Source organism: Puma concolor, chromosome D1 (assembly GCF_028749965.1).
Source record: "Puma concolor isolate L17-30 chromosome D1, mPumCon1.1.hap2, whole genome shotgun sequence".
Lineage (NCBI taxonomy): Eukaryota > Metazoa > Chordata > Mammalia > Carnivora > Felidae > Puma > Puma concolor.
Window position 1 is genome coordinate 108,124,993 of NC_141676.1, and position 12,352 is coordinate 108,137,344.

Consider the following 12,352-nt stretch of genomic DNA (forward strand, 5'->3'; position numbering starts at 1 on the left):
TAGTTTAAAACCCGGCCTTGCCAGTGCGAGGCAAGGAGTTTTAGCCCCGCATCGGCTACAAGAGAGCATACAGGCAATAAGGGGAGAGAGTGTGTGTATCCTAAACAGGCATTCCCAGCCAAAGAACTGGAGCCGGAACGTCCTAAAAGAGCAGGACAAAGGCCCAGAACCAAAGTGCTGGCCGGGACATCAACGGAGAGCGTTTTATGAAGGTCAGTGCAGGCTCCGGGCAAAGCAAAGGTCAGCGCCGAGCCAAAGCACTGCAGAATCGACGGTGGCAGAGCGCGCGGCTTTCGGAGGGCCCCGGACGGAAAGGAGAGCGGGGTCCAGGGGGTCCCGGGTCCCCGTTCCCCGCAGGCGTCCGGGCTGGGAAAGGAAACCGCGGCGAGAATGGAGGCAGACAGGGCCCCGAGGAGCGCCACGGCCCAGGCGGGGCGAGAGGCGAGCGACCCCGGACAGCCGCCTGGCCGCAGGCGTCCAAGAAGGGGCAGGGAAACCAGCATCCGCGCGGCGCCGGGGACCCCCGCCCGCATGCGCACGCCGGCCCGCGTCTCACCTGCTCCGCGCCGGCGCCGACACGCTCAGCGTCCGGGGCGCCACCGCGCCGCCGCCCCGGCCCGGCCCCCCGAGCCCCGCGAGGCAGCCGGCTCCCGCGCGGGGTCTGGCGTGGAGCAGCCAACGATAGGCCGCGCCGCCCAGGGCCACGGAGGCGGCGCGCAGGAGCCGGGCGCCCCCCGCGGCGGCCATGGCCGGAGGTCGGGTAGCTACCGGAAGCGACGCTGAGGCCGCACGGCAGCGGCCGCGAGAGGCTCGGCGAGCGCGGGCTAGCCTAGACGCCGGGGAGCCGCGGTCCGGGCGAGGGCCTGCTCCGAGCTGCGGCCGCGGGCTGCGCTTCTTCCGGGTGACCTATAAACCCTGCGGCTCCCCAAGTGCGGCCCGTCCCCCCACCCCCGCCCGTTCCCACTCCTCCCGGGCGGGTGTGGCCTTTAGGGGGCGGGGCCGGGCGCTGGGTCTGCACCCAAGAACCGCCTTTGTCTTCACCTGGCTTCTCGGTCCCCAGTGTCAGAACGGGGAATTTTAAAGAATAGCTGAACGTTCGACGGAGAGATGCGGTAAAACACCCGCAGGTAACGAAACCGCTTTCTCCTGTTCCGCACTTCCTTTCTCCTCCTCCCTGTTAAAATAAAAAGCAACGCGGGGAGATTGTCATCTTGGAGTTCCAAATAGGCTGAAGGGGAATTCTGGGAATTGTCAGACAAGGGCAGTAGGAGATTTAAGTGCCAACCAACGTGATACACAGAGGAACAACTTTGACTATGACGTTATAAATAATCGCAGTGATCAAGAAACTAGGGGCTACTGGGGAAAGCACGTGTAATAATCCACGGCAAGCACACGCGCGTCCAGTACATGAAATCCAAGAGTTTGGAAACTTTTGGATGAACTGAGATTTTACTAAAGACTTCTACGAAAATGAAGACAGATAAATTTAAAAATACACGTTCTCAAGATGAATACGTTGCTGTGGAAAGAGCATGGGGCTTTGAGGTCATAAATAGCAATGTTCAAATCCAAGGTTTGCCGCTCTTGAACTCTCTGAGACCTTGGATAAATTATCCTCCCCAAGGATCAGAGTGTAACACTTTAACACTGATAAGATGTTCCGCTGTCCAGGGCCATTCTGAGGGTTACAGAAAAATACGCACAGCGGTACAGTGCGTCACAAGCTTTGACCCCCTTCCCTAAGGCCACCTTTCAAAAAAGGTCAATATTTCAAAAAAGGTGGATATTGTAGCTATGTTAAATGCGATAGAAGATATTTTAAGGAATATTCAGAACAAGAAAGGCTAGACCTGACCAGAGTTTCTCTAGGCAACCTTTGGGGGGTATTAAACCCGGAGGCAGGGAGACAGCAGTCGTGTGGCTCCCAAATTGCTTAAATTTTCCCATAAAAAAGACTTCTAGGCTGTAAAGGACACGACAAGCCCTGACAATCGGAAAGAGAAGGTTGTAAAAAAAAAAAAAAAAGTTAATTTTCTTTTTTTATACGATCAAATCTTCAAAGTGCGATTAATTAATTGTAGGAAGGAAACAGGGATGGCCTGGGAGTGCACACATTCCCTCTCAGCAAATCTAGCTTCTACTGGGTGTTAGCACTTCCGGCTTTCTGCTTTGTGGGGTAGTTGTTCATCTTAGTAGACCCCATACTAGCAGCTCCAGGGCTTTGAGCACATCAAGTGTTGAGTAAATAGTCGTGAATAAGTTAATGTTGTCCTGTAACTTCCTTTAGTAACCATGACAGTTCATGAAGCCTGTAGCTGAAAATGAAAGATGGAAAAAACATATTTTCCAGATCTTCAAAGATGGATCAGAGTTGATTGCAAAGGTTACAAATATCAATTCAGCAGTATTCCATATGGGATTTATAAACATGTGGGCCCTAATACATGTACAAAGTAATACAGAATTAGGAAGAGCTTTTGCTTATGTATTTCTTTTCTTCTAAAGCTCCCACCCCTCCATCCTTCACTTATGTTGAAATCCATCATATTTGGGAGCTCTTTTCAAATCCTTTCCCTTAAAGTGGTGCCTACTTACCCCAACAGATCATCCCTCCCACTGCTGAATGCCTGACACCTTTGTCATTTCTTGTAAAACTTGTACCTCTTCAAATAGAATAATGTTCACAGGAATGCTTTCTAAACTGAAAAGTGTCATAAAAATTCAGATTTAGTGTTTCTTGAGCACCTACTCTTGAGCTTCATGGTACCGTGGGTTCCATCACACATACTTTACATAGCTTTTGTAGATGGAAGCTTCCAAGATAAGGATGCAGTCTTACTCGTCTTCATGTTCCCAGCACCTGGCGTAGGGCCTGGCACGATGCAGCCATTTTATAACGTCTTTTAAGAATTGTATCAGGGCAGCCTGGGGGGGCTCAGTTGGTTAAGCTTCCGACCCTTGGTTTCAGCTCAGATCATGATCTCAGGGTTTATGGGTTCGAGCCCCACATGGGGCTCCGTGCTGGCAGTGTGCAGCCTGCTTGGGATTCTCTCTCCTTCTCTCTCTGCCCCTCCCCTACATGCTCCCTCTCTCTCAAATAAATAAATTAAAAAATTGGGGCGCCTGGGTGGCGCAGTCGGTTAAGCGTCCGACTTCAGCCAGGTCACGATCTCGCAGTCCGTGAGTTCGAGCCCCGCGTCAGGCCCTGGGTTGATGGCTCAGAGCCTGGAGCCTGTTTCTGATTCTGTGTCTCCCTCTTTCTCTGCCCCTCCCCCATTCATGCTCTGTCTCTCTCTGTCCCAAAAATAAATAAACGTTGAAAAAAAAATTTAAAAAAAAATAAAAATAAAAATAAAAAATTGTGTTAGGAGCTTCCACAATTTTTATCTCATTTCATTATCACAGCAGCTCTGTCTTTAATCCATAAACATTTATTGATGTAAGCAGTATGTAAATCGCCATGCTGGTGCTAGAGAGACAGCAGTGAGCAAAACAGCCCCTGCCCGCTTACTTTGCACGTGAGGAAAGTGAGGTGTAGGATGGCTGTGCCTTCCTTAGACTCACACTGCTGGTGAGCTATAGATGCAGACTGTAAATCTGGGTCTTCCTGGTCCCAAGTCCAGGGTATAAACATAAGAAACGATATTTTTATTATTTTTATTATATTTTATTATATATTTACATATGTCATCCATGTAAACTTTTTATGTATTTTTTCGGTGCCAATAAGCTTTTTATATTATTAATGCGTATTTTATATGTCATGTTTTCCAACTCTACATTCAGTAATAAATGCTAAAGATTCTACACAGCCTGTGTAATTTAGGGATAAGGTCAGAAATTATCTAAATTTTGTTGGGGTTTTTTGTTTGTTTGTTTTTAGAAATTAAGTATTTTAAAAGGAGTACAAAATTAGACCTAAGTATGTTTCATCGCAAGAAATTACTCCACCCCGACCTGATTTATTTTTTAATTTTAAGTGTAATCTTTTTTAACTAGGCTTCACGCCCAGTGCAGAGCCCAAAATGGGGCTTGAACTCACAACCCTGAGGTCAAGACCTGAGCTGAGATCCAGAGTCAGACACTTAACCTACTAAGCCTCCCAGGTGCCCCCCCCACCCAGGTGATTTATTAATATGGCTAATATTGGTGTGTTTCCTAAATTTTAAGGTATAATTGATATTTAAGGAAGTTGCCATCTGTCTCTTTTTTTTGTTTGTTTATTTATTTAAGTAATCTCTGCATTCAACATGGAGCTCAAACTCACAACCCTGAGATCAAGAGTCACACACTCTTCCGACTGAGCCAGCCAGGCACCCCTAAATTAATGGTTTTGTCTTAATTGATCTTCCTGCCTGTGGTCTTATCAGAATTGCTCTGAGACATCCTCCGTACTGCCAGTAGGCTGATCCTATTAAAATACTGACATGATGGAAAAAATCCTTGAATGACATTTCATCATCATTTATTAATAGAATAAAACAAACCGTTCAGCTGAACGCACAATAGCCCTCAAGCTCTGCCCTCCCCTGCCCATCAGTCCTGCATCGTGTCTTTCTCCTCTGCAGGGTATGTTGGCCGCCTGCTGCTGGCTCACTTCTAGCCGGCCTCTGGCACTGCTTTCAGTCCTTGGAGGAACCGCACTTTGACCCAGGCAACTGTTGGGAACCGTGCACACTGTAAATCCTTCTGCCAGAGCTTACACTTAACTTGTTATATGCAAATGAGAGCTTGGATCAAGTAACTTGCAGTTTCAGGTCCCAGTTCTTGTTAAGATTACTTTTTATGTTCTTTTAAACTTTTTAATATGACCCCCAAATGTTAACAGCTCGTTGTCTTTTTTTGTCGTGTTAGTCACTCCTGATGAACAATTTGCTTGGGGTTGCAAAATGCGGGTGTTCTAATTTTACCATTCCTTCTTCATTGATCATCTAGACTACTTCTATAAAGGCAGACTTGGGGTGTCTGGGGGGCTCAGTCAGTTAAGCATCCGACTCTTGATTTCAGCTCAGGTTACGATCTCGCAGTCATGGGATTGAGCCCTGTGTCGGACTCTGCACTGATAGTGCGGAGCCTGCTTGGGATTCTCTCTCTCTCTCTCTCTCTCTCTCTCTCTCTTTCTCTCTCTCGTTCAAAATAAGTAAATATTTAAAAGAAAAAAAGTCAGACTTGTCCTCAACTTCTGTTCAGATCTCCCCAAGGAGAACCGGTATGGAAAAGGCAGGATAAATGCTTGATAGTTTATCTGCTATAGTTGCAGGTTTATTCATGTTCTCTCTTTATTCAAAAGCTACTCTGAAAAGTTATAATTTTCTAACAAATAGTACGTTTCACCTAAATTTTCCAAATCTATTGGCATGAGTTTCTTCCCAGTATTTATTTATCTTTTTAAAAAAAAATCTCTGCTGGATCTATAACTAATATTGCATTTCATATTTCTCATATTATTTTCTGGATCTCCTTTCTTTTTTCTTTGAATAACCTTGGCAAAAGTTTGTTTTATTGGTCATTTCAGATAACAGCTTTGGACAGTGATCTTCTGTGCTTTATCTTTGTTTTCTAATCTTACTCATTTACCTTTATAATTTCTTTCTTTCTTTCTGGGTTCTTGGGATTTATTACTTTGTTCTTTTTCTAACTTCTTGATGTAGATACTTAGTTCATTAGTTTTCAGTCTCATTTTTAAAATAAGTATTTAATTTCTCGAAGTACTTAAATTTCCTCCAAGTAGTGTGTTTAGCTGTGTTACGAGTTTGAAATGTGGTATTTTCTGTATTGTTCAGTTAATTTTTAATGTCTCTTTATTTTTGAGAGAGACAGAAAGCAAGCAGGGGAGGGGCAGAGAGAGAGAGGGAGACAGAATCCCAAGCAGGCTCTGTGCCATCAGCATAGAGCCCAGCGCGATGCAGGGCTTGAGCCCGCAAACTGTGAGATCATGACCTGAGCCAAAATCAAGAGTCAGACACTTAACCAACTGAGTCATCCAGGTGCCCCTGTATTGTTCAGTTTAAATATTATCAGATTTCCACTCTGTTTATCCTCTGATGGTGAGCCATTTGGAAGTGTTTTAAATGTCTAAATATTCAAAGGTTAGAAGTTAGTAACATTGCAGGAGCAAAGGTCAGTGAACCTGTAAACACAGCAATAGAAAGTTTCCAGAGTGACATCCACAGTGAAAAAAGTCTAGAAAAATGTAAGAACATAGCATCATTGGCCAATGAACAATATCACATGGTCTAACATACTGCTATTTGGAGTTTCAGAAGGAAGGAAAATGAGACTGAAATGAAGTCATTTTTAAACCAACAAAAAGTAATAGACCTGTTGCTCTCAGATTCACTGAAAGAACTTACAAAGACTGTGTCTACAGTAGGCAGCTTCTGACATGGCTCCCAGTGATCCCCACCTGCTGGATTCACACCTAAGTGTAATCTCCTCCTCCTGAGGGCAGGCTGGACCTAGTGATTTGTTGCTAAAAGTTGAAAACAGAAAAAGGGCGATGGGGTGTCACTTCTACATTATGGTATAAAAGACTGCAAACTCTGTCTTTCTGGCTTTCTTCCTCTGTTGCCCTCCTGGCTTACATTCTGTGATGAAGAATCTGCCAGGTCAGAGAGGCTCAAATCGCAAAGAACCAAGAACAGCCAGCAAGGAACTGAGACGTTAGTCCAGTTATCCACTCGCAAGTAACAGTCCTGTCAACAACCATCTCAGTGAGCTGGGAAGCAGAGACTTCCTTAGTCGAGCCTGGGGGGACGACCACATCTCCAGCTGACCCCTGACTGTGGCCCAGGAGAGACCCTGAAGCAGCGGGCCCAGTGATGCCACACTACGTCGAGAAACAGATAATAAATGTTGTTTCAGTTCATTATGCTTCGGAACCATTTGTTAGGCAGTGATAGATAGCCAATATAATGTTCTTCAAGAATAGTGAAATTGAACCCAAAAAGAAGGGATAAGAGGCAAAAAGAAATGATACAGCAAAATATTAGCAACCATATGGGTAAATCTAAATAAAAACTGATTGTAAAACAGTAATAACAACTATGATCTCATGAGAAGATAAAAATAAAAGCAAAAGAGAATTCCATGACTGAGCCGATCATATAAAACAGGAAATTAGTAATCAGGGTGAAAGTGTTATTGAGAAGATCCTCTCTCCCTTTCTTCTTTTTGGTAACAGAGTATCTTGAACTTTAGCAGAGCACCTGGCTTTCCAGCTAGAGACCACCTTTCGCAGCTTCTTTTGCAGGTGAGTATGTCCCTGTAACAGCTCTTGCCAAAGCCACTCAAGTGCAACCAGATAACCCTTTTTAAAGGAAGCTATTTGTTTTCCTTTCTATTTTCCTTTCCCAGTTTCCTAGAAAATGGCGACAACCAGGGTGATCACGTGAGATGCAAAAATGGAAGGTAAAGATTGAAGATGACAGACTGTCAGAGCCTGTATGACATCACGTAGCAGAGCCACCCAGCAGTGTCCCCAGCCCACGGCTGCAGTGTTCCATGAGGAACAAGTTAACATTTATGCTACTTAAGGTATGTATTTTAAAGACTTTGTTACCACAGCTTAGCCTCTGTCTTGACAAATATATAATTTAAGCTCCAAAAGAATAAAAGAAGGGAAAAAAACATTTAAAAGCACATATTTTAAAAGAATAAAGTGAAATCTTGAAAATAAGTCCCAATATATCAAAAGTAAATGGATTAAATATACCAATGAAAAGGCAGACTTTGTTTTTAAAAATTTTTTTTTAATGTTTGTTTATTTTTGAGAGCAAAAGAGACAGAACACGAGTGGGGAAAGGGCAGAGAGAGAGGAAGCCACAGAATCAGAAGTAGACTCTAGGCTCTGAGCTGTCAGCACAGAGCCCAGTGCGGGGCTCGAACCCACAAACTGCAAGATCTTGGCCTGAGCTGAAGTCGGACACTTAACCGACTGAGCCACCGAGGCACCCCATTTAAAATGCAAAAATTCTGACTCTACCACATTTAGATGAGGTATATCAAAATTGTAAAAGAGGATAGAAAAATACAAGGTAAGTACCTTGGTGTATTGCTGTCCAATTAAGGGGACTTTATTTAAATCCAATTAAATGGGCCAGGAAAAAAATGCCTTTTAAAGGATAAACAGGGTCACTAAAAAAATGTTAAGCATTAAATTAATTTGGAATATCTAGCAACTCTAAACTTATAAGTATCTAAGAACATAGCATATATGTATGTTATATATTATATATAAAACAATTCCATGGGAAAATGGGCAAATATGCAATCACATTGGGAGATTGTTAGCATACTTTTGGAAATTAATGCATCAAACATTCAGTAAGACTCTAGTAAATTTGACAGGTGTAGTAACCTGTACTTAGTTGAATAATCTAAATTTCCAATTAAGTACAGAGGGAACACTGATAAAAATTGACAGTGTTCTGAGTGATAAAGTATCAGTAAATCTTAACAATTTTTTACAGAGAACACCTTGCAGTTGAAAATAAAAATAAGGATTAGTTACTTTGTTCTAAAATTTAAGTACTTCACAAGGTAAATTGAAGCTTTCTAAGTGGATTTATGTTTATGTTAACTACCCCCTGGAGATGTTTTTAGAATTCTGATATTTCAGTGTTGGCATATTTTGCTTTCAGGACCATACTGTGGTAGCATACATTAATAGCTCTTGATTCGCACTGTCATTATCAAAATCCACAAAGACATAAGATTTCAAAGACAGTCAAAATGAGGTGTATATGTCTTCCTAAAGAGGGTAGGGGGTCTAGAACTTCAAAGGTAATGAAAGCAATTCACAGGAAGATGAAAAAGACTAAATATTTGGCGAACATGTTTTTCTGCCCTCTTCAGAAACAGAGGGATTTTGATCAAGGAGGCCTTGCTGGGCTTCTCCCCGTCTACTATACCTACTTCCTAGCGTGGTGTAGGTATCTGGTGCTGACTCTCCTCCTGGAGCAGGTCCTGTGTCTAAATTCTTTGAGGCAGTAAGAAGGAAGGTCACAGTTTCTTCCTGAGTCTTTTTGGGAAGAAGGCTTGAGATAATCTGGATGTCAGAATGGCACATTTTGGCGTGAGCTGCCCTTGGTTCCTACCCAGGCCAGACCAGCATGAAAAACAACAGTAAAAAAAAAACTCGAGTTAATGGTGTTGTGCGACAGGTTAAGACCAGTCTCCAGGAGGGTGGCAGTTGGTTTCTTTGGATTAAGAATGAGTAACTAGATACTTACCTGGCAGGGGAGATACCATGATCACGAAGGTGGTTTTCCCAGGGCGAGGCTTATCCATTGCACTCCGGATGTGCTGACCCCTGCGATTTCCCCAAATGTGGGAAACTCGACTGCATAATTTGTGGTAGTGGGGGACTGCGTTCGCGCTTTCCCCTGAAAAAAGAAAAAAAAAAAAAAAGAATGAGTAACTAGAGAGCAGTTGCCAAATTTCCTTGGACTTAGTTGACACCAGGCTTTGGGTTACAAAAAATGTTTTTCTGTTCTAATGTTAGTTGTTACTTACAGGAGTTTCTGAATACTATTCTGTTGCATAGCCTCAGATTTGAGGTCTGCTTTGAAGAATCCAGTTTTATCAAAACTTAACTTAATTTTGACCAGCGTTTCAACTTCCCAACTCTTTTTGATTCTTTTTTTTTTAATGTTTATTTATTTTGAGAGAGAGAGAGAGAGAGCAGGCATAAGCAGGGGAGGAGCAGAGGGAGAGGGAGACAGAGACTCCCAAGCAGGCTCCACGCTGTCAGCCCTGTGTGTACAGCTGTATAACATGAACTGATATGTGTATAGTGTTATTTATTTGCATCACTGTCTGTATTAGCAAAATATTGATAATGTGCTTCAGGGGCGCCTGGGTGGCTCAGCCTGTTGAGCACCCAATTCAACTCAGGTCATGATCTCATAGTTTGTGGGTTTGAGCCCCCTGTCAGGCTCATGCTGACAGCTCAGATTCTGGAGTCTGATTTGGGTTCTGTGTCTCCCTCTCTCTCTGCTGCTCCCTACTCGTGCTCTGTCTCCTCTCAAAAATAAATAAACATTAAAAAAAAAAAAAACTTTTAAATGCCCTCAAAGTGTCCTTCATCTGGAGGTTGAATGAACTCTGGTACTACCCTGCAATGGAATAATGCGCAGCTGAAAAATAAAGTAAATGAGGTTCTTTGTGTACTGACACATGGTGACTTATAAGATATATTATTAAATGAAAAATTGAAGTGAATATAATGTATCATCTTTGGTGTAAGAAAGAGGAGAAAATAAGTATTTATAATCATATGGCTTGAACTTGTGTAGTAAGCCCTGAAAGGATAAATGAAAAAGAAATAGAACGGTAGGGTAGGGTAGACAGGTGCAGGGCAGGGAGCGAGGCTCCCCAGTGTGTACGTCGTGATAGGGCTTTAACTTTTGGACAGTGCAGATGCGTTACCTATTCACAACAAAACAAAGTAAGCAAAGCTTTGGAAAGAAACAATATTCCTCTTTCCACGGTTTCTAGGTTTTTGGTTTTTTTTTTTTTTTTTTTTTTTTTTTTTTTTTTTTGAGCATGTTATACTTTTTGATAATCTTGTACGGGAACTCAAGGCATTTAGAAGCCAGAACAAGAGAGGAAAATGCAGCACAGTCTCCTGTGAGAAAAAAACTTAGAGCCAGCATATGAGAGAAAGCTGGATCCAGGAGAGCATAAAATGGCAAAACAGCGTAACTGTCTACACAAAAAGACCTAAAGGATACTGAAACCTTTGTATACATTGAGAAACTTAGGCCCCACATGTTAAGTGACTTGCCACCATCACTCAGCTTATTTGTGGAGAAATCAGGACGAGATTCCCAGGACCCCTAATAAACAATCTCCATGTTTGTGTCTGTATTTGTGACTATATTGTGTCTATATGTCTCTATTCATTAGTCATACCCCGTTACTACACTGGCTGCACGGGCCCTGTGCCTCAGCATCTTTCCTCTGCCGTTCCCTCTGCCTGAAATGCTTTTCCCCCCAGAAAGCTACATGCCTCACTCCCTCACTTTCTTTACATGTCTTTTCAAATGTCACTTTTTTTAGTGAGGCCTTTGCAAATCGTAAAATAGCAACTGCCTGCCCCCTATTCTCTGTCTCCTCTTCCATGCTTCCTATGCTGTGCAGCATTTACCAGCCGTCTCACACACTTTATACTTATTTATTTATTGTCTCTCTCCATATCCACCCTTCCCCCACCTCCTGGCATACACTCTTCAGGAGGGTAACAACTTTAATGTACTCCCGATAAGAGTATAGTAAATCCTCTTATTTAGATAAATCAGTGTTGGGGCACCTGGGTGGCTCAGTCGGTTAAGCGTCCGACTTAGGTCATGATCTTGAGGTTCATGAGTTCGAGCCCCGCATCATGCTCTGTGCTGGAGCCTGCTTCGAATTCTGTGTCTCCCTCTCTCTCTGACTCAGTCTCTCTCTCTCTCTCAAAAAAAAAAAATTAGAAAAAATTAAGAGTAGCTGTGTCTTTTAAAAAAATAAAATAGGGGCGCCTGGGTGGCGCAGTCGATTAAGCGTCCGACTTCAGCCAGGTCACGATCTCGCGGTCCGTGAGTTCGAGCCCCACGTCAGGCTCTGGGCTGATGGCTCGGAGCCTGGAGCCTGTTTCCGATTCTGTGTCTCCCTCTCTCTCTGCCCCTCCCCCGTTCATGCTCTGTCTCTCTCTGTCCCAAAAATAAGTAAAAAAACGTTGAAAAAAAAAATTAAAAAAAAATAAAAAAATAAAATAAAAATAAATAAATGTTTTGCCCCATAGTAAGCATTTAATAAACATTAGTTTAAAGAGTTAATGAACTGAAACTACCCCTGAGCTTGAGAGTAGAAATGAAGTGAAACAGTCAGAAAAGCAATTCCAAGTGTTCGAAATAATGTGGACAACCTGGTGGGCCAGGTTTCTCTAGGATAAAGAGGCCAAAAGGACTGGAAAGCTGCATAAGCCTTGTGTTAGACCAGGTCAGCCCCTGGGACTCTCATAGTGGTAACAGTTATCAGTGGAAGGTCTTCCAGAAAGGCGACTTTTGCAAACTGAAAATAGTTAATTGAGAACCAGTGAAAATCCTTAAACAACAAAAATTCAACTTAGTAGGTTGAAAGATAAAATTGGCTTTATCAAACTATTCATGAAAGGGGCAGCAGCCCATGTAGCAAATTGAAAGGCGCTCCTTTGAGCTGCAGAAAAGGAAAGGTTTTTAAAGCAGAAAGGGAGCAAAAAAGAGGAAATTATTACCAAAGAAGGCATTGTTTCAGGCAAGGTCGCCCTCCTAAGGAGAGCAGGAGGGTCTATCGGTAAATTTCCTAGTACTAACCAGGAAATTCACGT

At 43.1% G+C, this 12,352-nt stretch overlaps 1 protein-coding gene, 1 long non-coding RNA gene and 1 other non-coding gene across 5 annotated transcripts in view; 2 read left to right on the forward strand and 1 right to left on the reverse strand.

Moving 5' to 3' along the window:
* The window catches only part of FDX1 (ferredoxin 1), a 37,315-nt gene extending 36,458 nt beyond the window's left edge, over positions 1-857 (reverse strand). Inside the window, exon 1 of the mRNA XM_025929086.2 lies at positions 557-857. Within this exon, the coding sequence (XP_025784871.1) occupies positions 557-747 (191 nt within the window). The 5' untranslated portion in view covers positions 748-857. The remainder of the gene's footprint in view (positions 1-556) is intronic.
* A 54-nt stretch (positions 858-911) lies between these two features.
* LOC147576981 (uncharacterized) overlaps positions 912-12,352 on the forward strand; it is a 30,875-nt gene continuing 19,434 nt past the window's right edge. The window contains exons 1-3 of one of the 3 annotated variants that reach the window (XR_015241371.1): positions 912-1,127; positions 7,187-7,255; positions 7,360-7,539. This is a non-coding gene — a long non-coding RNA (uncharacterized LOC147576981). The remainder of the gene's footprint in view (positions 1,128-7,186; positions 7,256-7,359; positions 7,540-12,352) is intronic. The other 2 variants (XR_015241370.1, XR_015241369.1) reach the window with 2 other exon arrangements.
* Positions 9,229-9,392, forward strand: LOC112866236 (U1 spliceosomal RNA). The gene has a single exon (XR_003224091.1). It is a non-coding gene; the product is annotated as a U1 spliceosomal RNA (small nuclear RNA).